This window comes from Haliaeetus albicilla, chromosome 2, assembly GCF_947461875.1.
Source record: "Haliaeetus albicilla chromosome 2, bHalAlb1.1, whole genome shotgun sequence".
NCBI lineage: Eukaryota > Metazoa > Chordata > Aves > Accipitriformes > Accipitridae > Haliaeetus > Haliaeetus albicilla.
This window is the reverse complement of record NC_091484.1, coordinates 11,002,032-11,028,443: the sequence shown is the minus strand read 5'-3', so window position 1 is coordinate 11,028,443 and position 26,412 is coordinate 11,002,032. Positions and strand designations below refer to the sequence as shown.

At 38.4% G+C, this 26,412-nt stretch overlaps 1 protein-coding gene across 12 annotated transcripts in view; it reads right to left on the bottom strand.

Moving 5' to 3' along the window:
• Nucleotides 1-26,412, bottom strand: part of SULF2 (sulfatase 2) — a 165,930-nt gene that overhangs the window by 15,612 nt on the left and 123,906 nt on the right. For 11 of the 12 annotated variants that reach the window (XM_069805915.1, XM_069805971.1, XM_069805977.1 and 8 more), the window contains 6 exons: nucleotides 21,965-22,115; nucleotides 19,928-20,103; nucleotides 16,712-16,840; nucleotides 15,687-15,743; nucleotides 14,843-14,972; nucleotides 4,555-4,762 (listed from right to left, as the gene is read on the bottom strand). In XM_069805915.1, the coding sequence (XP_069662016.1) occupies nucleotides 4,555-4,762; nucleotides 14,843-14,972; nucleotides 15,687-15,743; nucleotides 16,712-16,840; nucleotides 19,928-20,103; nucleotides 21,965-22,115 (851 nt within the window). Of the gene's footprint in view, nucleotides 1-4,554; nucleotides 4,763-14,842; nucleotides 14,973-15,682; nucleotides 15,744-16,711; nucleotides 16,841-19,927; nucleotides 20,104-21,964; nucleotides 22,116-26,412 lie in introns of those variants that run through there. The other variant, XM_069806006.1, reaches the window with a different exon arrangement.

Sequence of the window (26,412 nt, the reverse complement as noted above, 5' to 3'; positions counted from 1 at the left end):
AACAATTATATTCAAAGTATAAACTCCCATTTCTTTAATTGTTCCCTCATTTCATCTTGTTAAGCTCAGCCAACTAACAATTTACCTTCCTTACAAGTCTAATATGCCAATCCAGCATGTTGGACCTCAGCAGATAGCTTCAGGGAACTGTCATCTACACATGTTCCTGAAGAATTAGAAGCCAGGAGTTACTCCTCCCTTGCAGCCAAACTAACCCAGCCTTACAACGAACAAATTGGTCTGGAGTGAGACAGCTCATGAAGGACCTGTTGTATTGCTTTACCACAACATGCTATCCACAGTGCTGACTCAGCACTGTGATTAGCACCAAACTCCATTATTTTCAGAGGAAGTGGTTAAAATATTTAATAAGATCAGTATTCATCTGTGCTGTGCTCTCCCACCTGCGAAGTGCACTGCAGGCATAAATACCAATGTCTAATTACTTATTAGTCGATCCTCCTCCAGGTTTAAGTTTTACTCTCCAATTCATTTACCTCTGTACACAACATACAAACAAAGTAGATTTAGGGCTGTTAAGTATTTGGTCCCAAACACCTATCCCCCCTTTTCCAAGCTATTAAAGTCTGGCTTTGGTAAGCTCTATGAGTCCCAATGCTTCTCTTCCTCTGGTCTTACGGCAGCCAGCTGTCTTATAGATGGTACTGCTAAAAAGTTGCATTCTCAGAACTGAGTCTGGAAATGGAGTCCGGAGAAATTTAAGCCTAAGAAAGCTACATTTCAGTGCCCCACTCATCCAGCTGTGTACTCTTGGACAACTTGACAAGCATGCTTGTCTTCATTGGAGCCTGAAAGGAGGTACACTGTTCTGGTCCAGATTTCCCCAGACAGTCTAGAGACTCAAACACACCTGATTTTTTACAACTCTTTTGGTAGCATCTCAGGTTTCAACACTGTCTAGTGAAAGCACGAACTGTAGGATCCAAAGTTATTATTCAACCGAATAAAGCAAGGGCAATGTTGTATTATAAAACCATAAACTTCATATCTGACACAACCATGCCCAGCCTTCGGCTTCTATTTAATTCTCCTCACATCCTCATCACTCAAGCCTTATTACTTACTTTGCAGCCACCAAATTCACGATTTAACACTGAGATAATTTGGAAATAATAGTTCTCTCAGGGATAACTGAGAAGACTGTAACCAACTATAACTACTATATGGCATTTTCCCCAAAGCAGGGGCATGACTGCTCAGCGGGAACACTGCAGAAGACAGAGAACTCTTGGTCTTCCCTGTTGACACTTACTCTACGTAGGTATTTTGGATCTGATGTATTTTCCAGCATCACAATGAAGATAGAATAAGCCAGTATGCAAGGATTCTGCTTCTACGTATGCCATGAGGAAATATCCACCAATAGCCTCATGAATTCCTGGTAGGTATTTCCCAGTAATGTCTATATATTTTCCAGAAATTTGTAGAGAAGCAGCATTTTCTTCTATAACACCAAAGTAAAATTAGGCACTTTGAAGTCAAATTTTTGAAAATATCTCAAGTGTCTAGAAATATGGATAAAGGTTTAGAAGTGTTTTTTTCTTGGGCATTATGTACCTAGGGATTTTTAGAAATCTTATTTTGAATCTGTGTCCTTAGATACTTCAAAGAGGAAAAAAAACCCCAACCCCAAAAACTTTCTTACATCCAGTTTCTCACAACTGCTATTGAAAATTATTCATCAGATGCATTATCTTTAAAGCAAATGATGTTCAGGTTTTGGGGGTTTGGTTTTGTTTTTGTTTTTTTAATAACAAAGAAGGTAATTTTGCTCCAGCATTGAGACTACCTCAAAAGAAAAATGAATGACATGAAAATTGGAATAAAAATGCACTAGCCCCTTTGTACACACTTCTGTTTGTTGTTTACAGATCTGTGTGGTCTATCATCATTTCTCTACATGCAGCTTAATAACTCCTTTAATCACATGCACTTGTTCATCACAGGAGGAGGAGATCAAATCCACAGCAAGAAAAACATAATAGACCACAACACAGCCGAAGATTTTAAGAGCTCACTATTACTCTAAACTTTCTTCCTACTGTAAAGCTTTGTTTCATCTTATAAAAGAAAAACATACTGAAGAAAATAAAGAGGACACAGAAATGCAAACATTCCTGACACCCAAACCCATATATACCAAATATTAATGCTCATGTGTTTCTAGCATGTAAAAGCTTTGCAAGTGAGTTGTGTATTTGTACATGGCCCAAATGGGACGTACATGACACGACCCTGTTTTGCAACTGACTTTACTCAATTTAGAAAACATTTTTGCCTGCTAAATGTCCTGGTGCACCTGACAATGGGTCTAGACCATGCCTACATTGTAAAGTAATTATTTTATCAAAACATTTGGTGCTCCAGCCCTTCTCTATCAGCAATTTAGTCTGGTCTTTTAGACCACACGTTCTCACTACACATGACTTGTTTTAGTCTTTCTGAAAGACCAATCCTCACACCCCCATCAGGGTTTGCAACACACTTTATGCACCCTAGAAGCAGGGCATCCAATTTAGTTTTCTGCAAATGACTGTATATTAGAATCCATCAAAACCACCCTCTGCAAATCCATCTCTACTATGCATCATAGAAGGGAGTGATCAGGGTGTTCCCTTCAGAACTACACTACTGCTTTTAACTAAAGCAGCATTAATGTGGATGTGACCCTAGTCCAGTTTGAAACTTCTGTTTTCTATTTAGCTATTGTTCAATCTGATGAATAGCATTTACTGGCATTCAACTAGGGCTGCAGTATGATCCCATGCACTCATCAAATTCTGAGAGGCAGACCCCAAAGATGCCCTCAGAACTATGCAACCCAGCACAGACTGCACTTTATCCCAAGTCTCATGAAACAGGTCATAAAAGTCCAAATACACATAATGAGTACCCAGTTCACCCTCTTACCATTCACAATTCAGTGACCCAGCTTTCTAGGTAAGCTGTTTAGAAAACCTTGGTATGTTACCTTGACTTGTATTGCTTTGTGCTCATTTGCATTCAGTGTGTGATTTATTAGATAAGTGCATGTAAAAGGATAGCCAACATCAAATTGAAGAGTCTATGTCAATAGGTCCACGCTAACATCTTCCACTGTATGGCACACCCTGAACGTGAGCAGAGGGAAAAACAAAGCGTCTGTGGAGTCAATTATTTTACACAAGACACAAGCAGCGGGAACATGATTGTCAAGATCCTATCTTACGCTGCTAAAGTTTATGCCTTATGGTTCAATGACGCAAGTGAGCTGAAGGGTATAGTATAAACTCTGCCTCTTCTGAGCAGAACATAAGGAAAAAACCCCACCATTCTGATTCCTCTGCTAGAGGGAGCAACCTTCACATTTTTTACCTCAACTTCCTTCATACATAAACTAAAGGTAATTATACACTTAACCACCTCCTCTGGATGTTGTGAAAATTAGTTAATGTTTAGGAAGCACTGATGAAAAGTACTTAAGTAAGTGTTAAGTATTATCAGATAGCATTATGTTGCCCTCACTTAAATTGTTTTCCTCTTCTCATTTAAGTACCTTCAATCTACTTCTGTTATTTGTCTCCCCTTGACTGAACTTTCTTCTCTGTGACTTCAAAAAGTTAATTGAATTGCAAGTTCTAGTGTTATTTAAAGATTATCTGCTGTGCCACATATTTAAACAGCAAGTATAGTTGAGTAATTTCATCCTGGAACCAATAATTTTTTTCAACTAAAAATTAGCTTAGTAGGTACTAATCAGCTTGCAAGGCAAATATAATGGGAGAAAATCAATTTAAACTCTCTGTTTGAAGCTTGTGCCAGGTCATTATACAGAAAGACTAATCTGCTAAATAATTAAGGCTCTGTATTTGTGGAGTGAGACGAAAGAAACATTACAAGTGAATAATAATTCTGTGCTGCCGTTTGCCTCTTTAATCTATAATTAGACTATGTACTTCAAATATAGATGTTAGTCTGACTAAGGTTTAACACAGAGCCAGTGAAATAGGGTTTCTGAAAAAGCACCTGATCTGTGCCAAGGAAACTAGAAGCAGAGTCATCCCCTTTGGACGTGATCTCTGGTTAAAAGTCAGCCTTGTCTCTGCTGACTGAGCACAAGGAAAGGATGTTAGAAACAAGCAGCTTCTGTAACAAAGCACACGCATCCTTATTAAAAATAAATTACTGCAGTAACGGCTCCAAGCATTGCAGTACCTACTGAAAACTGGAGTATTTGCTGTAAAACACTGTTCATGTTTCATGGCCTGTGTAATGATGTGCTACTTGCCACTTCAGTGTTTGTACTGCATTTCCCAGTTTTGAAAGACATAAATATAGGACCCTATTTTGGATCAAAACACTCCTCTTCCTACAGAGAGAGGTATTTTCAAATCTGATTGTCCAATATGAGGCACATTGTTTCATAGTTAGATACACAGTAAATATGCTGATAGAATTCAATGCAGATAAAAATCAGGACAATTATGTGTGTTAGGGAACAAAATCCTAACGGTTTTCTAAGGCAGAGACAGAAGATACAGTGGGTTCACTTACTTTTCTTAGAGAAGAGTTTCTTTCTCCGTCCAACGTGGCTCAGCTTGTATTCGTTCTCTTCACAATTGCAGTCTTCACTATTCCTGTTGTAATACTTGGGCAAAATATTGGAGGTGCCTTTGCTGTTGCCTGCAGCTGCCAAGTTTGCCATTCCCTTGCACTTGTGTAGCTTGAGCTTTCCACTGGCATCTTCCACACACTGCCATTTCTGGAAGAAATATTTGGTCATTAAAACTCTGTCCCAACTGTGCTTTGTCTAATGGCCATCTCCAGCAATCTATCAGAGATTCCTTGTTGTAGTAAGCTGGGGCTCATCTATCACCTACTACCAAAACAGAATTTTTGTAATCTTCCATTTTCAGACAAAACAGGAACTCTTTCGAACACTCTTGCATCTGTTTCTGATTTTGTTTCTTGGAGGCAGAACAATGGGAATTTAACAAAATCAATACTACAGCTAAAAATATGGACGTGACAAGTGACAACTTTCAGAAGCATAACTGTGGCATAAACCAAGGACGTTCAAACCTTGTCCACAGGTTTGAAAAGAATCCTTGCCTACCAGCAAGTGTGTTTGTCAGGCTGGCAGGAATCTATGCCACTATTATGCCACTAAACCAGCACCAAGCTCCAGGCCTGCATATAATCACAGCCCATCCCATATCCTACAAGGGAGAAAACTTCTTGAAGGAGTCTCCTTCTCTTTAATAGTTCAAATGCCTGATGGTGGGATGATTTTATCCAAGTTGTGGGTTCCTTTACTGTAAAGATCTGGTCTGAGCTGGTTATCTAGACTCATTCTACAGTCAAAGAAGACGAAAAGTCACATCAGGGTATAATTCACTTCATCCTAAGGTGGCCATATAAAAGAGATAAGAAAAAGGATTGCCCTGCAGAAGTGCCTGTTTCTCTTCATTGACCTTTAAAAGGGTTGGTATGACTGGATCAGCTATGGAAATCTGTAGTTAGATAAGTTTATCTCCATCTTCAGTGTTTCTCTTAATAGCTTTTCCCATTCAACACCCTTGGGCTTGACTAGCAATGGTGAGCTGCACTGGATGCCTGCAAAGTGAGAATCTCCTCCCTCTTCCACTCAAACTAAAGATCTCATCTCTAATCTCCAACTCCTTCTGTTAGTCAAAACCTGAAGTAATTTGCTTACAGCTCCCTTTGTGCTGCTGTCAGAGCTGTGCCAAGGGCAAGGGAGTTTAGCCACCTTCAATCTGGCACAGAAGTTTTACCCACTTCCAGACACATCACAAAATAATTCCACCTACTCCTTTATTTACCAACACACTACTAGCTACAGAGCTAGGCTTTGAGATACATAAAACAACCTCACAGTAGCAGTTGCTACTGCTTTAAATAGAGACTCTCGGAAACACTTCAGCTTTTTGCTGAGTCTTGAGAGGCGTTCCTCTTTTTCCCTGTTACAAAATCCTGAGTCTGTGCTCCAGGACTCACTGGAATATTGAGAATTTTCCAAATAAAAGAAGAGAAGGAAAAACAGCAACAGCTCCCAAGTGAGATGATGTTTTACAGCAGCCTGCCGCTCTACAAGGGCGATTCAGGCACTTCACCTCCCATAGAGAGGTGCGCCCAGGCTAGGACAACAAAGCCTACATTCTCGATTGAAATTCACTCCATTGTTTGCATGACAGCAAAGTAAGAAAACAGTATCACTGTGCTTTTATAATACAGAATTTAACAGGAGTCTGAAGTGAACTGACAAGTTACAGTGGATTTATCTATGTCCACGGGAGATTCTCTCATTTAAAATGATCAGAGTTTTATGGTGTGTCCACTTATTTCTTCAGACAATTGGATGGCAAGTCTCCTGAGCTGTAATTACTTCTTAGGTGCAGATATTGTGTCCAACCTCCTGTACAGTGCAAGCCTTGCACTGATGCAGATAAACACAGCTTAACTTTCAGCACAAGGAACCATAGCAAATCAATGAGAGATACTGACATAACAAGACATTTGAATCAGTATCTTTGTATGACTGTCTTCATCTGTAAAGCAGGACACATTTACTTAAATGAAGTGTAGAACAAAAATAACCTTTGAAGAATCAATTGCTGAGTTTTAATTTTATTATTATAACATTGATTGATACAGACTGAGGTTTGAAGCAGAAGTTATTTTACTAGAATAAGCAACGGTTTCTTTCACAATGAAAAAAAGATGTAAAAATGTTTGTTGCTGTTTCCCATTCCAATTCAGCTGAATCTTATTTTTGAAAATATATGAACAAACTGCTTTTTCTGCTCAGTAGAGCTCTATGCTGTAGGTGTCTGATACATGAAAAATGAAGATTCAACAGAGGGCAAGTTAAATGCCATGATGAGAACTACTGTAAATAAGTGCTCTGATGTATGGCCCCAAATATGTTTTCTCTATTTCTTTCATCTCCTGTCAAGAAAGTGATGCTCATTTTTCCCCTCCAGGTGAACTGGAAAAAATCCTTTAATTTTTGGTGCAGTTTAAATCTTTCCAAGGCAGCTGTATGCTACAGTGAAAACATCTTAAAGGCTTTGCTAGAAGGGCACATTATATGCATTAACAGGCCCACTGCTGAATGACTGCAGTGCAGAACTACCTAAATTACTTTAGAAGCAAACATTGAACACATGGGGGTGGAAGGCGGGGAAGGAAAGTCTCAAGCTTCTACTTTTTTCCCCAAACCAGATATGGACATGTGTGAATGTGTCTGGGATTCAACAACTTACCCTTGGTCTGCTTATAGGCACAAATGCCAATTCCCTAGGTCAATATCACAGCTATATCAGTTGCAGTAATTTCCAAAGGATGCTTTCAATCTTAGGGAAAAAGGGTAGTAATTACAAGGGAACTGTGCATCCTCTGCCTGACAGTGAAGAAGCTTTAAACATTGTGAATTCTGGCATTTTAAATTGGTTTCTAGTGCACAGCATACCATCATGCAGAAACTTGTGTCAAATCCTGGAAGCAACTGAAGTATTTTATAAGAAGTAATCACTTAAATAATTAAATACCTATATGAAGAACTCCAGAGTGCCCCAGAGATACTTTGGCTCACAGGTACAAATGATAACCATCTGGCAGCAAAACGTAATTACATATAAATAGTGGATTAACTCAACCAGTAAAGAAAACAAAATGCCCTTAGTTCACCACTTGCCCCCAACTTTTCAGGTCTTTTTTTCATTAGGCCAAAATATGTGTTCCTAATTCAAGTTCTATAGCTTATAACATCTCACAAGAGCTATGTCCTGAAAAGGAGGGCAGTTTAACACAAACTAGAAGTCAACGGAAAACCCAGACTCCCCCACAATCTTTATCCCAGCTCATATCAAAACTCCAAAGGAAGAACTTTTCTTTCCTCCTGCAAAGCCTTGCAGAACAGCTACTCAAGCCATCAAATAAATGGCTTTTGCAATAAGTCCTGAAGCCCATCAAGCTCAGGTTGTGCAAAATTTCCAGACACCTCATTTAATCATTAAAGCTGTTCCAGCTGGAGATTTCCCACCATCTTAAGGCAGGCCAAGTTAGCTGCTGTGCTTGTGCTTTCTGCCACCTACTGTGCTGGGCTTGTTCTAACACTTCTACTCCATCCTCTACCTTACCTCCCACTGCACAACACATGCTACTCAGTTATTTATGTGCAAAGCAGAAGAGTCTGAGCTTTAGTTTAATGGAGAAATCAGTGCTACTGAACAGAAGTCTTGTTCAAAGATACACTGCAAAGGCAAAAAAAAGACAGTTTGTAACACACATTCTCCCCTCCAGCCCAAACTACCTGCTATACATATCAACAAGAGTAAAGCAGGACTTCAATATCTATGAAACATGAATCATAACAGCAGCAGTTGTAGACTGAACAGATGCCCTGTTTCCCCCCAGTAACACTATTTACCTTGAACACGCAAATGACCCCTTAGCAGAAAAAGACATGTTGTATTTTTCTGTGTTAACCCCCCATTATTTCCTTCACAGCCCCCATCACCATGAAGTGGTTTTTGCATTATTGTGCATCGATGTCTTCTTACCGCTACAGCAATCACAGATGTTAATTCAAAGTCATTACTTGAGGCCCCAATCAGAAACAAATGGCCATGACCTTCCCTGTAGGATTTTTTCCTACAATTCACTCATTTCCCTCAGTGAATCTCTCTCAATTGACATTGTTTTCTTTGGGGGAAAAGGGCTTATCACACAAGCCTTGCTAAGAAAAGATTCCAGTTGAAACATACAGCTTTCAGAGCTGAGCCCTAAATCATCATGCTGTGTCTCATCAGCTCCTCTTTTTGTTAAGCGAAAGAGATTCCATTCCCTTTTACAGAGAAGTGAAAAGTGAAACTGTCTGATCAGTTAAGCTGCCAGCAAGGCTCCCGCCCTAACAGTTTTAGGAATATAAGCTCTAGGAATCAAAGTTTCTGCAGGATAATTAAGTCCTCTGTCCCTGCCAGCAACCTGACAAAAACACTTCAGCAATATATGTCATCTTTAGTTTATGTGTATGCTTCCTGAACCCCATCCTTGCTGCCACATTGGATGGTTGAGCTAGAAACAAACTGCTTTAATGGCTAGAAATATTCTAACTTCCAGTCTAAACTGATTTATGAGTAGTCAAGATACATTTTTTCTTGTATGAAACAGTACAGTTATAGTTCAGTTAGTATGAAACAGCTGAAGTTAGTTTAGCTAGCTCTTCTCCTTTGCTGTGGTTTGTTCCTTCTGTTATATTTTATTGAGCTAATGAGGACAAAACAGCAAAATCCAGAGAGAGATGCAAGCCCCTTCTCTACTGCTTTTGCTGGCAGCTTGTCCTACTGCTCAAATGTTACAGGTTTCAGGAAATAGTCAACTTGATTTTCCCATTGTTTGTCTCATACACATTGCTACTACTCTGTTCTTGTTGACTGAAAATAATTGGCTCATGTCTTCTGTATAACACCTCTTAAGATTCATGCAGACAGATTCCTCAGCTATTTTTTTGACTGAATATGCTCAGTTCCTTAGCTCTTCCCAGCAGGTATTATTTTCTTAATCTTTTAACATTTTTGTTGGGTTGTTCCCCCCCTACCCCGTACCTTCTTCCAATTTTATCCATTGGCAAAGGATGAGTTCGGTTTCCTTTATTTCATGTCATCAGTACATAAACAGCACTACCTGTTCTTCATTCCAACTGGACATTATTTCATTATACTGACTCATGATTTTTGGAGATTTGGACCTCTGGGGTCTCAGCTCAATTTCAGTTGTCACATACTATATATCACTCAAACCTTAAAATTGTGAGATGGATGAACAATTTATTGACAAAAAATTTGGAGTGCTTTTTAGTGCCACAAACTGCAGCTGAAATGACGCAGGTGGGACAATCAACCAGCATGCAGATGAAAAATCAGGTATTCAACTAAATTTAAGATTACAATTATATAAGTCATTTATTATTAATATAATAATTGGATTGTGGTATCAAATGGTCCCAGCTGCTGTGTTAGGTACTGCAGAAGCTAAGGAGTGAGTGCAGCCTAAGCAGAAATTACATGAGTGGTGGAAGAAAAAAACAGTAGCACCAAAAGGGGAATTGATTTGTCTGAGGTCCCACATCAAGTCCGTAACAGTTCTGAGACTGAAGCCAGTCTCTTGACCTCCAGTTCGTTGCCTTTTGAACTAAACTACGCTGCTACTCCTATCAGGATATTTGAAAAAAATTTGGGTTTTTTTATTAAATGTTGGTATTGATTTTGGCAAGCTACTTGCAACTACTGTAATGACAAGGAGTTTAAAAATCTCAGTTAACAAGAGATGCAAATTTCTTGGTTTTCTGAAGCAACAACAAGCAAAACAACCCATAAGTAAAATAGCCTCTGGAAATCATTATAGGCTATTTCTGGCTAAAGGAGGAAAACAGTTTTGTTAATTATAATTCCTGATAAGGAATACAATCCTTGAATAAGACCCTTAATAAATCATCATGATTTTAATTTTCATGGTTTGTTGCTTCCTAATTTTATCAGTTTGAAGGCTGATAAAATTTTTAATGTATGAAGTTATCAACAAGTCATTTCTTGTTCCAGTCACAGATTAAGAACCAGATCCTGAAAGTTGCTGAGCATATGCAACTGGCACTGGAATTCAGGAACGCCAAAGATCCGCCTAAAGAGCTATTAAAATTATCTGGACTCTAGCTGGCTTGATATGCTTCACTTATCAACAGAACCTAAATTCTTCAGTAACCTTGGGATATCTCTGCTAGGTACAAAAGAACCGGACAACTACCAAGGATACACAGATCAAAAACTTTCTTCCCAGTTTTTAAAAAAATTCCTTATAAAACCTGACTTAGTTTCCCAGGTCTGACTAACATAAGTTCAAGCTACAGCGCCCTCAGGAAAAGGAGAAAATGTAAGTAATTTTTTCTACTGCTCCACCCTTGGCACTAACCGATGGCTAATGATGATTATGGTGGCAGGAATATGAACTGCTGCAGGAAAGCACACATTGAGCAGAACAGTTTTCATCACTGCTATGCCATGCTATGTCAGAGAATTGGGGGGACCAATTGAGTAAATGACATGCTTTTACTTATGATATCTTCATGCCGGTTACAAAAGAGAATATCCCTTCATGATCCTGGTTCAGCACAAAGCAATCAGAGGAAAGACTGTGTATCAAATCTTTCATTTGCAGAACATCTGAAGGAGACAAAGTGCAAATTTTTGCATTTTGAATGTTCTCCTGAGAAAACTGTCATATATGATTATATTTTTAATGCTATTTAAAGGCAAATTCTACTTGTATCAGACTTGCACATAAATAGAGCTTTGAAAATAAAAAGTATTTGAAGAGGAAATAATGTGAATTCAGACAACTATTTTTCTTCATGAGTTAACAATATTATTGTACAATGCCATGTCCTGCTAAAGACAAAAGTAGTATTTTTTTTAAATTTCTTTTTTCACATGTACAACATAGATTCCCTATAGCATTCAGTAGTGCTGCAGGTATTACACGTTTAACAAATGTGCACAAAGTTGGCAAATGACTTAGAGGGAGATTCTGTGCAGCTGTTGTTATGATACTGTGGAGCTGCTGGGAATACTCTACAGAGCAATGGTGATATCATAATTGGCTTCCACAAAAGCACATTAATGCAGGCCGCCAGATAAAAGTGGGTCAGCTTCCACTTACCAGCCAGTTTAGAATGAAAGGCCGAACTACAATGAAGAGAAAAAATTTGTGTGGAAGCCATTAGGTACTAGGATAAATGTTTTTTATTTCATGTGGGAAGAAAGAGCTCATCTCTTAAATCCTTGAATATAAATGCTGAGCTGCTCTTTCATCTGAGCCTACAGTCACCCTTTGTTGGATGCAAATAACTAACACAGACCAAACCCTACTAACCGAAAAAGAAAACATGGCAACACAGAGATACCCATTGCACTCAGAAGAATTTACATATATTAGTGTTGCCAAAAAAATCCCACATAATGGACTCTGAAACAAGGTTTTAAACAGCATGAATAGCCTCATCTCCATGATCCTGGCGCGTTGTTATCAAAACGATTATAGGTCAAGGAGGGTGACAGAGATTTGCAAAGGAAGAACATTTTGTGGTGATAGAACTGTATTCACAAACTTGCATGCTCACAAAGCAGAATTTCAAAATCTCCATCTCACATTCAAACCTTTCTTTACCTCTCCTTTACTCTAAGCTCTGTCCTTGTCTCTTCTCATTCACTCCCCTTCTGAGTCTTTGTCCTCCATTTGTGCTTCTTGTCTCCTGCTCACACTTCATATTCCCTGGCACTGCTCATACTTCTCTGCGCATGGATTAGCAGGTCCCCAAAACTCATTTAAGTCAAAAAGAAAGAGCCCCAATGACTTTAGCAAGCTTTCACCTAATTCTGACCCAGACTTCTCATCACATTTGCATCAGGATGTGAAAATTCACCTTTTGCACTGAACACTCCAGATACTGTTAAATGCACAATAATAAAGTGTCCTGCAGGCTCAGGAGAAATTTGTTAAATAACCACTGTATCTGTACACCATAAACTCCCCCAAGGCAGTGGTATATTATTCATTTGGGCTCATTCTACTTACTATGCAGAGCTGTGAACAGCACCAGCAAACAGACAACACCCATTTGTCATTTGAGAAGTTAGTCTTGCTTCACTCTGAAAAGACTTTTGGGTGCACCCATATTTAGACACGATTTATCCCCAAATAAGCACATTCATCTCTCACTATTCCTGCTGTCTAGACAGACCACTAGGACATATTCTCTAGAGCAGGGGTTAGATGGATTGAGATTCCCTTGAGAGCCCTTCCCAGACTCTAATTGACTTGATTGTTAGGCAATTTTTCCTGATGTCCAACTTAAATTTCTTTTTTGCTCAATTTCATCCTATCACTTCCAATTACATCTGACTGAACTGCTCAAAACAATTCTTCTCCTCTCTGTCTCCTGACAATGAGGATGCAGCACACACATCTCTTATTAGCACACCTTCACTTTGGAATTTATTGGCAATTCTGAGTACATAGTTGACATTTTATGCCCACTTCTTACAGATGTCAAAGATATTTTATTATCCATGGAAGCAAACATAAGCCTGTGAATGTGTGTAGATGATACAGAGCCTTCACCCTTCCTTCCATAACTGAGACGCAGTAATTACAGTAAGAAAGCCTGAATGTAGCTAAGTTACCTTATGCAAAGAGACAGCTTCAGTGACAACATGGACTTGGAAAGTCTCTCTTCCCCTCTGTTCTTACAATAATGTTCAAAATAATTGGGAAGATGAAGACGAAAGGAAGAAGTTGAAAGATCTCTCAAAGGGAAAATACTGATGGAAAAAGAAAAGCTGTATTTCCCCAAACTACTTACTGGATGATGATGTAGCAGAAGCAGTGACTTTTTCCCCAGTTTCTCAAAGAACGATGCAAATTCAAAAAACAATGGCTTGCTCCCGCCCATCTAAAATTTCAGCTCAAGACATCTGACAACAATGAACTACTACACAAAATACTTAAGTTCAGTATTTTTAGGAAGAACAGGACATTATAATCTCTCTGTATACTAAATCTGACAAGCTACAGGAAAAGAGCATCTGGAAAGTGCTTATACATACAAATTGGATCCAATCACCTAAGGAACAATGGACTCATTTCACAGGTGCACTGAACTACATGATCAGTAGAGCCAGAAGCAGGGAGTCTGGCCTCTGACAGTAGAAAATGAACTACATAGCCTAAGTAGCCCATTACTATAGCCTTGGTAAGCCATTCAGATCATCTCTGCAGGAATGGTTATATTCCACAGACTAACTCATTCTGACAGCCCTCTGAGCTGCCAGGATATGAGGTAATGCCAGCCTAATAACAGACACATTAGCATGTGGTCCCATCTACCTTCACCTCTTTGCCCACATATCCACGGGCAGAATGTGTTACAGTCCTCGGAATGGGGTACTCTGACCTGTACCTGGATGAGAAAGCAATGGCACAGAGTCAATTTTGCCATGTTTCCAGAGGATGAGAATTCCCCCAAGAGTGGAGAAATCTCTCCAAGAGTAGAGCTGCTGGAGCTAGCTTTGCTGCACCTTTGCACTGCTTTGGTAAATTTGTAAAACCTTCTCCTGCACCGAGACCATGTATTGGTACTACTCTAAATTCTTCTTCCTGAATTTCTTCTACGTAACTTGGATTTAAAGTGAACATATTTTCATATCTGCCCAGAACAGTTATGTAACAAGAGAAATGACACACAATCAATGAGCTTTGTGCTCATATACACACAGACTGCCTGCAGTCATAATTGCATGTGTGTTTTTACAGTATATTTTTGTTAAGAGGAAGGATATATTGAGTTCAAAGAATGTTAGTTTCCATTATATGTAATTCCAATAACAACAAAATGAGTTAAATTAAGAATTCAAAGCGAAGTGAGCTATATGTATTTGGAGGAGGCCAATCTGTTAGGTTCATTGTAGCTTCTCGTCACTAATGAATCCCAAAACACATTCTGTTTGGGGAATATAATGTTAAAACAGCCTAGGCAGTTCTCTTAACAGTAGTCAGGAATCAATACAGAGGCACTCGAATCAGCAGTTTCCTGATGGACAGTCAATCTCATAAATGCTGTAATATGGTTTTGAGCAAAGGCCACAGAATGAGCCATTTGATGTATAAGCTGGCATTGATGACAAGGTGAAGGACATTCTCACAGTTAAGGTGTTAGGCTTAGCCCAACTACAACTGCTTACTTTCAGTTGGGGGTACAATGCCCTACCTGGCCAAGCTGTTCACAAGCTGTCTGATACTCAGCTCGCTGACAGAGGTCTTTCACACGCTGGTATTTGGGTAGAAAGTTTTCTTCTTGGGCATCCACCTTCTCACTCTCCCTCTTATGCAGCAGTTTACTGGAGGAAAAAAAAAAAAAAAAAGTTTATTTTTGCAGTAATATTAATTCCAAGATATATGTACAGTTTGCTGAAAAGGCTCAGAGCAGTAGGTTATCTGCCAAATCCATAGCATCACTGGTGGCCAAAACTTAATAGTCCAGCAGAAACTAGCACTTATCATCATCTCTGATAACACACAAGTTATTCATATCATGCCCTCAGGGAGCGTACAAAAACATGCAAAACCAAGACAGTGTGTTTCGTGTCTGATTGGCAGGCAGTAACAACAGTTGGTATAAAGAGAACATATTCTCCTCATGCTACAGGGCTGCACTTTGCAAACCCTTCATGCCCCGTGTACATATTAAGTCAAGAGGCATAGAAAGAATGGCCAGCAGATGAACACGCAGAGAGGAAAGGTTGTTCATACTCCCATGATACAAGCAGGAGGGTCAGGGGGCAGCAGCTGAAAGAAAAATGGGATGCCTTTCCATCTCTCAATCCGAGTAAAACTCTCCTTCCCCCACCCCAACAGCACATTTATGCAAGCTGTGGGCAAAGGCCATATATTCCCTCCTATCACACAGTCACTGCCATTAGGCATACTGCAGCCGTGTCTCTGCTGGCACAGCTAAACCGCTTTAGGTCTGTGGCAAAGTGCTGCTTTGGCTTTAGCTGTTCAGTATCCTTCTATTTAAAAAGACTGGGTTTTGTGATTAACACTTTCCTTACCCTCTTTCCACTAGGAATGAGTCTCTCCACACCTTCATCTTTTTCTTTAAATGGAACCTAAGAGGAAATGAGGAGAGGAAGAAGCAACTCCCACAAAACCAGTAATCAAGTCATGCCCCAGTTTTCTTTCCCACCCCCAATTCAGATGAGAAACATTACATGTAACTGCACGAGGGAACATCCAGCTTTATGAAGAAGGCACATACACCTCTCCAGTGCAAATCATGAACAAACAGGACAGATTTGTTCCTACAGGGACAAAACCCACAACAGATTCACACAGTACAACTATTTCAACATGAGCATGTTTAAGGCACAGGGGATTAACTGACTTGTCCTTGATCACAAAGGATCGCAAATTAAATCATGATTTCCTGACTCCAGTTTGGGCTCTTAACCTGCACACTACCCACGAAGTATCCTATTCTAAAGCAGCTGCTCCTTTCCCCCTCTCCTTCCACCCAACTGCTTTGTAAAGCTAATCTCCTTCCTCCCTCTTTCTGCTGATTTCCTCTAGCAAGCATCCAGACTAATTCTCTTCCTCAGTCTGTTTCCAATGAAAGTATTGATGGAAGGTCTCAAATAATAACTGTGCAATTCAGAGTGCTAGCCTGTCTTTATATCATAGTCTGATACACAACCAACCCTTTCAACTCAATTATTCTACAGTTTATTCAATATGAAATGCTTTGCTACAAATGAGGCCACAGAGACATTTAAAATCTATAACTCATATAGCTGAAGACCTTCATGTGTAGCCCTCTCACTGCTACACAGATTACATTTAGTATATCTAGATGCCATAGATGCCATATGGCTAGTAGATGAACCTGACAAAATGAAAATAAATAACTTAAGTAAGTCACATATTGACAAATAGGTCTTTAGATTTTCCGGTAAATGATGTACTCATGTAGGTGGTAGTTTTATTATATTTTCCTTTAAATGTGCTGCATGTTGCTGAATACTTGCTCAGTCTCCTGTTCAAACACATGCATGTTTCCGTGCACACTTCCATTTCTTACCTATTCACTGGTCTCTCAGAATCCAGAAGCTTTAGAATGGATTTACCATCCATATCAGAAGGAATATCCAATCCAGCAATATCTAGAATTGTAGGTGCAAGATCAATATTCAACACAATGTGAGGATTCCTGAAAAAACATATATGAGAACCTGGTTTAAAGTCTATGCAATGATACCAAGCAACTCCAGCTCTTCCACAGAGACCAAGGATCTGAAAAGTCTTATTTTGTGACATCTGCAAAGAAGAAAAGAGGACACAATCCAATTCCTTTCCATGAAGGGAATTAAAATGTAAAAGGTAGGCAAGTTGCATAACCTCAAGAGGGACTAATATGAAGATTTAAAACTTTAGCAGAGAGCATTTTTGAGAAAGCAATGTAGTTCATAAGGCAAAGTTAGTTAATTATTGCAAAAGAGAGTTCAAAAGTCTTCAAAACATGAGAAGGCATTGGAAAAACTCCTTGGGTGTCTTAGAGAATCAAAGTGTCTGCCAAACATGCTGATGACTTTATTAAAAAGTAGATTTGGCAGGTAGCACATGCTTTGTCTGTTTCAAAATATGGTATAGAAATAAGTACCTCAGCTCATAACAAAGCAAGCATGTTCTGAAGATAATGTGAAGAGAAATATATTGCTAGACACTACAGTAAATAACTAAAGCTGCTGTTAAGGTAGAGTGTGAGACAAAAAAAGGATAGGGATCAGGAAAGAAAAAGCAGAGAGGAAGCAGTTATGGAATGAAAAAAAGAAAAAAAAGAGAGAAAATAAAAGAACAGCTTTAATTAAAATAATATCAATCTTCCCAAGTGCACAATTATCCATTCTGAAAACACTTAGAAACAGACATGCCCTGTTACTTAGTTGAGTATGGCATATGCTCCTCAGCCACCACAGTTAACAGGACAATATTTGAACAAAAACTGACTTCAAATTTGGTTAAAATATTGGCATCAACTCCCGAGTAGTACAGACAGCTCCTATCCCCAGAACTGCCACAACTAAATATGAGTGACTTCATGGATCAGAGCATCTAGTTGCACAGCGCTCGGCATTCAGTAGCTAAACAAATGCCCAAATTTCTAATCGTGCGACTTGGTTTTACTATGGGTCTGTTTTTGCAGAAGTGTTTTCGGTTTACGTTGAACCTTATAAACCTAATTCAAATATGTCTGTGACACTGTTGTGTAATTACTCACAATATTACATATATGCATACTGTTTATCATCTCTCTACTATTTCTTTTCCTTATTTCTTTAAAAAAGAAAAATATGAAAGAAGGCACTCAATTTCTTAAAAGTGGGGGGAAAAAAAAAAAGGAAAGTGAGCATACTGCTATACAGACAGTCTTCTACAACGCTGAACGTAAAGAATCACTGTGCTATGATTTGCAGGCACAAAGGAAGGATGGGACCAGATGGGCTGCTATACATGTCAGTGCAGAATTCTAGCTCAAAATACAGGACAGAAGAAAGCTGCTAAATTCACACTAATTAATGAGGCACCATTTAAAAATTACTACATTTTTGAGCGAGCGAGCAAACAGGCACTGACAAGAGCATGGATGATGAATTAAATTGATGTACCTAATTTGATTTTAATTACTAATAATTGTGGTGTAGCATATTTGGTAATAGAAATGAGAGCTTAGTAATGACTTGCTACAGTGACTGCTATTAAACCTTCATTGGTATCAAAAGGGAGTCATGACAATTACTCTGCAGGAAAAACATAAGGTTCACACAAAACATTGATGATTGAAGTTCTAACATTTAAAGAAAATCAGGCTGAAAGGAAGGATCAATTTATTATCTGATATATTACCCTTCCAGGTTATTTTATCTTGTTCTTCCTATTTGTTATACTATGATGGGTTCTGTTCTGTCTGGCAGGCTGACTCCTCTGATTCTAACAGAAATATTTTTTCATCTTCAGAAGCCACTGAAAAATAACATTCAGTGGGAAGGTTTCACAGCTTTTACATATGTCTGGGTGTAAAGATCCTTGAACCAGAGCAGACATGAGGTGGCTGGTCTCTAGCATTGCATGTTGCAGAAAAACTAGCTCAGTCCACTTGGGCCATATTAGCATTGCCTCTCCAGTAAGACCAAAAACTGCAGTTGAAGGGAAAGAGAGCATGCTCTTAGAAGGCTAATCCAGCTCACTTGAAATTCTGTGCTGCTGCAGACAAACTTCTTTCAGTGCTGAGGTAATACATTTAATTCCACCTGAGGAATCCCTCCCTGCTCTTTAGAGAAGTAATATTGTTTATTTTACATGCATAACTGCTGTAAGTAAATCAGACACAAAGCGCAATATCTACAGAATTTAACATTTTTGTGCCTACTGATAATATGAATCAGTGAATTTAACCAGCAAATGGAATGAGATTTTCTTATAACTATTTGCTACTGTATTACACACTAGAACTGTTCCTCTGCGGTAAAGAAAAGAATTGTGTGTGGAAGACTTTGTGTGTGTTAATTATGATAAAACATGCACACTGATACAAATAAAAGGCAGCAAATTATGGCACTCTGTCCAAAATCATTACTTACATGCAAATATTTGCTATTGAAATAATTGCTTAGAAAGTGTATTTACATAATTTCTTAGCTGATCAAAGCTACCATTTTAATTAACAGTCATATTCTGCATGCTTGTATGCATCCGACAAACAGCCCTAACCATGTAATCTGAAAGGATGAACAAAAAAGAATGTTTTGTGGATGATTATATATGAACTATACATACATTTGTCTTCATAAACTGAAACAAGTGACTCCACTTTAATGTTCAGCAATCATTATCTACTGTGGCAGTGAACATTATACAATTTTTTTTACGTTGAAAATGTCATAGTTATGTGTATTATTTGCACCCCTCAAAAGGAGGCAAATAAGCATTTCCTAGATTGGACATATTTCAATATGGCTTCTTCAACTTCATCCACAAAAGTGTAGTGGCTTATGCTGCACACCTACGCAAGCAAAAAAGGCAAAAACATAAAACCTTGACTATGTTATACCAGCCCATGCTATCAGTTCTGCTTTCGGAGTAGACATATTTTTCTGCCAAAGATGAGCAGGAAGTCAGTCAGGATGGGCAGAACTTTGTGCCTCTATTTGGATGCCAGGACAATACAACTAGAAATGTGAACATAAAGGATTTTTCTGGTTGCTACATAGACATACACACACAATAGCCAAGAACTTACAAGGACCCAGCTTCCACATTTGGACCTCGGACATAGAAAGGAACTCTGATATCAAACTCGTATGGCATGGACTTTCCTTTCACCAGCCCAAACTGCCCAATATGATAACCATGATCTGCTGTGTATATTATATACGTATTGTCCAGTTCACCTGTTTCAACCAACGTATTGTAAATCTGAAAAAAAGCAAAAAAAAAAAAAAATTCATTCCACTGAATAGTAGTGCATGTAGAATATTGGATATAATTTTCTGCCTATATGTAATATACAAATAAATAACAACAGTTCAGGATGGCACTGAGTTGTCACAATGAACCATCCTTAACAATCCATAATCACACCATAATTTTACTAACTGAATATTGTGGCTATTACAAGGCAAACTTCTGTTTTCTGTTTTAAGGTAAACACATTAACATGCCACATTTTCAAAAGTGTTTGGGTTCAGTATTTTGCATGAGAGCTGTCAAGGCAGTACTAAATACAGTAACAGAGATAAAAGTTTCAAGTTGATAAGCACCTTTGAAATTTTCTCTTCACCTTTAACTTTTTCCTGCAGCAAACAATTTTAATAAAATGACAGCATTTTGAATCTCACACTTATTTAAGCAACACTCAATGATCTTGCCTTCAGACAAATGAGTCCCCATTATGCAGAATATTTGCAAAATCTCTTCCAAATATATATCACTCATTCAAACTCTCTCACTATGGAGAATTAAGAGGAGCTTTAACTCTGTTTGTGGTTGCTTCTATAGATTTACACGAGAATCTTCGTGTGAAATGGAACAACTTGAGCACCAAAGATCAATTTTTATGTGACATTTTCACTTGCAAAGGTACAGAGGTGGTGGGGCACCACCAAAGTGGTGCCTCACACAGATCCAGAACACATCAGCACAGAAGAAAACAAACTCTGTTGTTGCTGTTTTCGTTTGTTGGTGGTTTTTTTTTTTTTTTCTGTTCTTTTTGGGGTTGTTTTGGTTGGTTGGTTGGTTTGGGGTTTTTTAATTTATTTTGAAAGACTATTAGATGCATATAATTCAGTAGAAAAGATCAGGCTAACTTGGCGATTACAACTAAAAAAAACAACCCAACTGATTTTGCCTGCAGTAAATCACCCAAAGTGAAACCATTTTACTAAATAGAAAATCAAAATAGTGTAGTAAAATAGCTGATCTCCCCTAATGCTGCTATCTGATTCATCTAAACAGGTTCATTAATATGAAGTAGAGATCAGACTTGCCTGAATCAGTAATTATAAGACATTACTAACAAGTTGATGCAATGCCATCCAGATAATCTCATCTTTGCCTTACCCGACTCCTCTTATTTTATGTTCTACCTTTTTTGAATAAGAATGCCAAGAGATAAGCAGTAAATTGCAACACCTTTAAATCTGCCTTCTTACAACTGGAAACGCATTCTTTTTCAGAGCAGCTTTTAGCTAATTCAGATGTTTCTGTTCAAGACACCCAGCTTGCACTAAGAAATTTCACTGTTACATAATGTAGACTTAATTTAAAAAGAACAAAACCACCTATATATTTATTTACTTCTAACATTTAACATCCTGGGCCTGGTTTACCATGGGATTATTCCAGATAGGACTCCTGTAGCAACACCTGCTGCTGCTGCTGTTCTCTCAGAAACTCAGCGTTACAGGATCAAAATAGGCCCACAGTTTGGTAGTTATTTCCAACAGGTTGTAGGGTGCCTCGTCACTATCAGATGATACATTTTTAGAATTTATGATGTACATTTTTTGAGGTGATCCCTCCCTCTTCCCCTTAATCAGTAGTGGCTCTGTGGCAACAAATCAGCTTACTTCCACCACCCATCTTTAGAAGATGAAGATCCTTACACATTGAATGGAGAGACAAAATCCTCAGAGGTGAAAGGATTACACACTATTAAAAAATCAATGCAGTCCTCCTCCTCCTTCCTTTCTGCTTATCTTCACATACAGCACAGCTTGGAGCTTAACTCAAGAAAAAAGCACCTGTTTAGCCCCCCAAAAGTGACTACTAATCTTACCATTTCCATAGAGTCATCCACAGACATGAGTGTTTGAAGGCGCTTTCTCTGTAGCATGTTAGTGAACTCCATGTGTATAGGTTTCATGGGACCTGTATACCTCATTATCCAGTGCTTGTCTGGGTTTGGAGCATAGTTATAACTGGGAGTGCTAAGGAACAGAGAGAAAACCAGAATGTTTTAGCAGTGTAGAAAAAAGCCATAGTAATGTACAACAATAATTTCTATTTGATCAACACTACAGGACTTACTCTCTGAGGTGCACAAGAAAATATGAGATTTACTTGGGAAAAGTCTTATACTTTTATGTTCTATATGAAAGACTGGAGAATGAAAACAACTCTGTGGGGAATAAAATCTATTGAAAGAGTAAATATACATTGTTTTTGCAGTGTCTTCAGACTAACATGGATACATTTCAAGGCCAAGAGATTAGCCTCAGAAGTCTAACTCCACAAGTATGATCTGGATGAAGCATGTACTATACAGTTCCTACTCATGTAATTGCTTTGCTTTCACTCTGCCTACATTAGCACCAAGTATTATGACTTGTGCAAGCTGTTTAACAATAACTATAGAACTTGCTGAAAAGGTTCTACTATATTCTTTAACAGCTTTTTTGAATTCAACACAACTGGCTACTCGAATACTTTCACACTCATGTACCCAGAGGAGCACAGGCACCTTACCTAGTGGTACCAAACTGCATATGAGCTCATGGCAAGGAGTGGATACATAGCCGGATTTCAAAGACCTGCTGAGAAGAGCAGGGGTGAAGGGAAATAGGACTGTATTTTGCAGACACCTTCCAGCCACCAACTCCTTTGTGATGATCAGAAACTTTAATTAAAAGTCCCCGTGAAATCCCAAGAGCTGGATTCAATGTCCTCCTGGAATCTTGCTGCCCCTCCAAGTGCTCATGATCCTGGGACACCATTAAAGTGATGAGGAGAATTATCACTGATTGTTCATAATTTCATGTTGCTGGCAGTTCCAGAGATTGCTTTTCTGTGCATAATTATATTGCTCTAGGTTAGCTGGATCTAAACAAAAGTTTTACTCTGATATATCATTACCATGAGGTTGACTCTGCAACACCAACTCACTAGAAGGCTATGTTATAGCTTACATTTGCAAGAAATATTATTTTTTAACTACTATACCTATTCCTAAAATGTTTGTTATTAAGATTGAGAACCACCGTTATCAATTTCTTCATACTCTGGCTCAAACACATCACCTGCAGGGTCTAAAATATTAAAAATTACTTTTCCCAAGTGATTTGTTGAGGCTTCCTTTTTTCATTCGCAGCAATAAACTCAGTCTATGCAAATGTGCAAGCTGAGAGGGTGACACAGTAACACAGGAAAAAATAGCAAACATTCAGTTATCTTCTTCTTCCCAACACACAATTTCCTGATAAATTCAGCTCCTATTTGGCAAATATCTACTGTTGTTTTTGTGTATGCAACAGAGCAGCAGGGTAAGTTATTAAGATAAACAATAGTAATATAAGTTGAAACTTCTCCTCAAAATACCATGTATCTAATGTATCTTTGAATATGACAGGTAGTCTTAAGACTTTTAATATAAATATGAAATTAATAATCTGACAGTGCAATGTTTTATGCCAAAAGCCTCTCTCAGATGCTATCTGAAAAATGTGCGTAGGCGGCAAATGGAGGCTTCTTCATATAGGGAGGAAAGGGCTGGTGTTTATTCTCTCTGTATTGTTAATAGCCTCTTGAATTTCAGAATGTTATTGTGGCTGAAATAATGACATTGCTCCTTTGAAAATGCTGACAGTTATGGAAACTGTTGCTATGTGATGCCCAGAATGAATAAAAAATGCTTGGCAAACTCCTTTTCAGCTTACTTTGTGATTTCCTGGCTGATTTGAAACCTCCCGCTGTTTAATCCAACCAAAGCCCGTGATTTTCTTTGATTACTACAAATGTAACCCTCTTACACTTAACAGATTTGTCTGTCTTATGGGAAAAATACACAAATATAACATTCCTAGAAGTTGCTTAAGATAACCTCTTCAAATGTACTCAGAAGATAAGTCCTAGTCTGATTGCATTTGACCTTGGAAAACATGGGTGGTAAAATGTACCTTCTATAGAAATAACATTTCTGATCACTGTTAGACTGCCCAGCTGTTGCATTCTCTGCAGCTATCAGTATAGGCAGTAAAAAAGGAAAACCAACCATGTAGCCTAGGGATTTGCTATGTGAATGCTGGTTGATGTGAATGATTTTCAAACACGAAAAGACTGCAGATGCACACAAAAAGGAGGTCTATAGAATGAGATGGAGAGAGACTGCAGTATAGGGTGGAATGGTCCTACCAGCTAGTATATGTAACAATAGAAGCAAGACAACAGCATAAATTAGCAACAGAAGTACATACAAGAGTTCCCAAGCAAAGAAGTACTCTGATTGTCAGTCTATGCTAAAATCCATACCACTAACTTTTAGCTATTATTAGCAATGCTACACAACACAGTATGTATGTCAACCAGTGTAAGCATTACAGTCATATCTTCACTTTGCTTTGTGGATGTAGCTCAACAATCTGCTTGAAGACTTTGTCAGCGCTGCCACAAGAAGAGGTACAGAGACATGCCACGTGGTGCACTGCCTTCTGATTCTGGGACTAGGCAGACTTTGTTCACAGTTATTGTTTACTGCTTTAGGGCAATTCATAAGAAGTGTTCTACCTGTGTTCTGATCCTTCCCTACCATATCCACATGACAACGAAAGTGAGAACTGCCTACACCCCTTTATCATTGACAGATTTATCTGTCACTGAGGGATTCCCTGGAATGCGGCAACAAGGGAAAAAATGGAAACTAGAGAACTAATTTGTACATACAGTGACAGAATACATTAATCTTAAACCCAGGCCAATGAAAACCCTTACAGATTACTATTATGTAGGGCCGGGAAAATTGTTTAGAAGACGACTGGCAGTTTCTTTGTACAAGATGTACATAAAATCCCATTTTATGTTCATATCCAAACCTAAACCACAGTTCCTTAATCTGCTAAGATAATTTGTTTCTTTACAAGCAAAACTTCTTTCCACAAAGTGACACTTCTTGAGTAACTGTTATCACTGTAAGAAAAGTCACCTACAATTAAAAATAGTTTTGTGTAGCTACTTTATAATCAGGAAGATAAACCTAGTTTGTGTGAAAAATAAAATTTAAACTATAAGCAAAAGAAAAATAGATGTTGTTTGTATTTTTCTTTGCTGGCCTTCCTCAAATCCTTCTACTCTTTCTCCTTGAACTAGCATAATTAAATTGCTACAGAATGTTGCCTCATGAATGATTATCATCTCTGAGATGCGAATGCCTTCCAAAAGAACTTTGAATAAGACTGAGGTCAATACAGGGTATAAGCTATGAGAAGTTGCTCATTTGGCATGTCTGTAATTTTCATTTCAAAGAAAATAAATGAGCATAAGATAGCAAACACACACAAAATACTGCATTGCTGTAGATCTAGGACACAGATTCTCTTCGGTAGCACAGCACAAAATAATGAAATATATAATTCTAAGTTACACAATACCTAGACAATAGAACAAAGAAAGCTTTTTCTCTCAGACTCTGTTTTATATAAAGTGAAAAGCTCCAGTGGATTTCAATGGATTTTGGAATAGTCCTGAGCAGCTTTGGCTACCAATTAATTATTACTTCCATCAGTTCCCAGTTCCTTCACAAACCCAAAATAAAACAGAATTCCCCTTAAAAATAAAAGGGGGGAGGGGAGGCGGGGCATGTAGGAAGAAAGTTACAAATCTTGAACATCAATGAAGGCATGAAACCAGTAATAAGAGAAATATTGGAATGTTTTCAGGTGTGCCAAAAGGTGATTTGGGAGAACGTTCATTTTATCAGCATGCGAGGAGATGCCCGTAATGGAGCATTACGGAGCTGTACCTGTAAAATGTCTCTGTGTTATAAACAAGAACCATCATCATGGAGCTTATGAACACGTTAAACTCAGGAACTGGGTGATACTGCTTTTGGGACCCGTTCAAGACATTGTACTGGGTCATGTATACACATACCAGCTCATTCAGAAATAGCTTGTCTAATTTGGTGCTGTGGGCCTGTATTTCCTTTCTTTCCATATGTGAAAACAGGAGTAATAAGTATTGCATCCAACGTGATTTTTGGTAATACCAGTAATGTAGTTTATACATAAGGACAGGGAGATAGAGTTTCTTCCCCTGAAGAGATTACAGCCCAAGAACCAGATTTTGATCCCCCTGCTCAAAATAAAACAGTGCTTTACTTCCCAAATAGGTTCTAACAATGTCTAATGAATTCAACATGAATCTTGCCATTTATCTCAGTGAGCTACAATTCTGAGTTCTAGATGCAGTAGCCATTCTCAAGATACTTGTACTAGTCTGAAGAGGTAAAAAAAA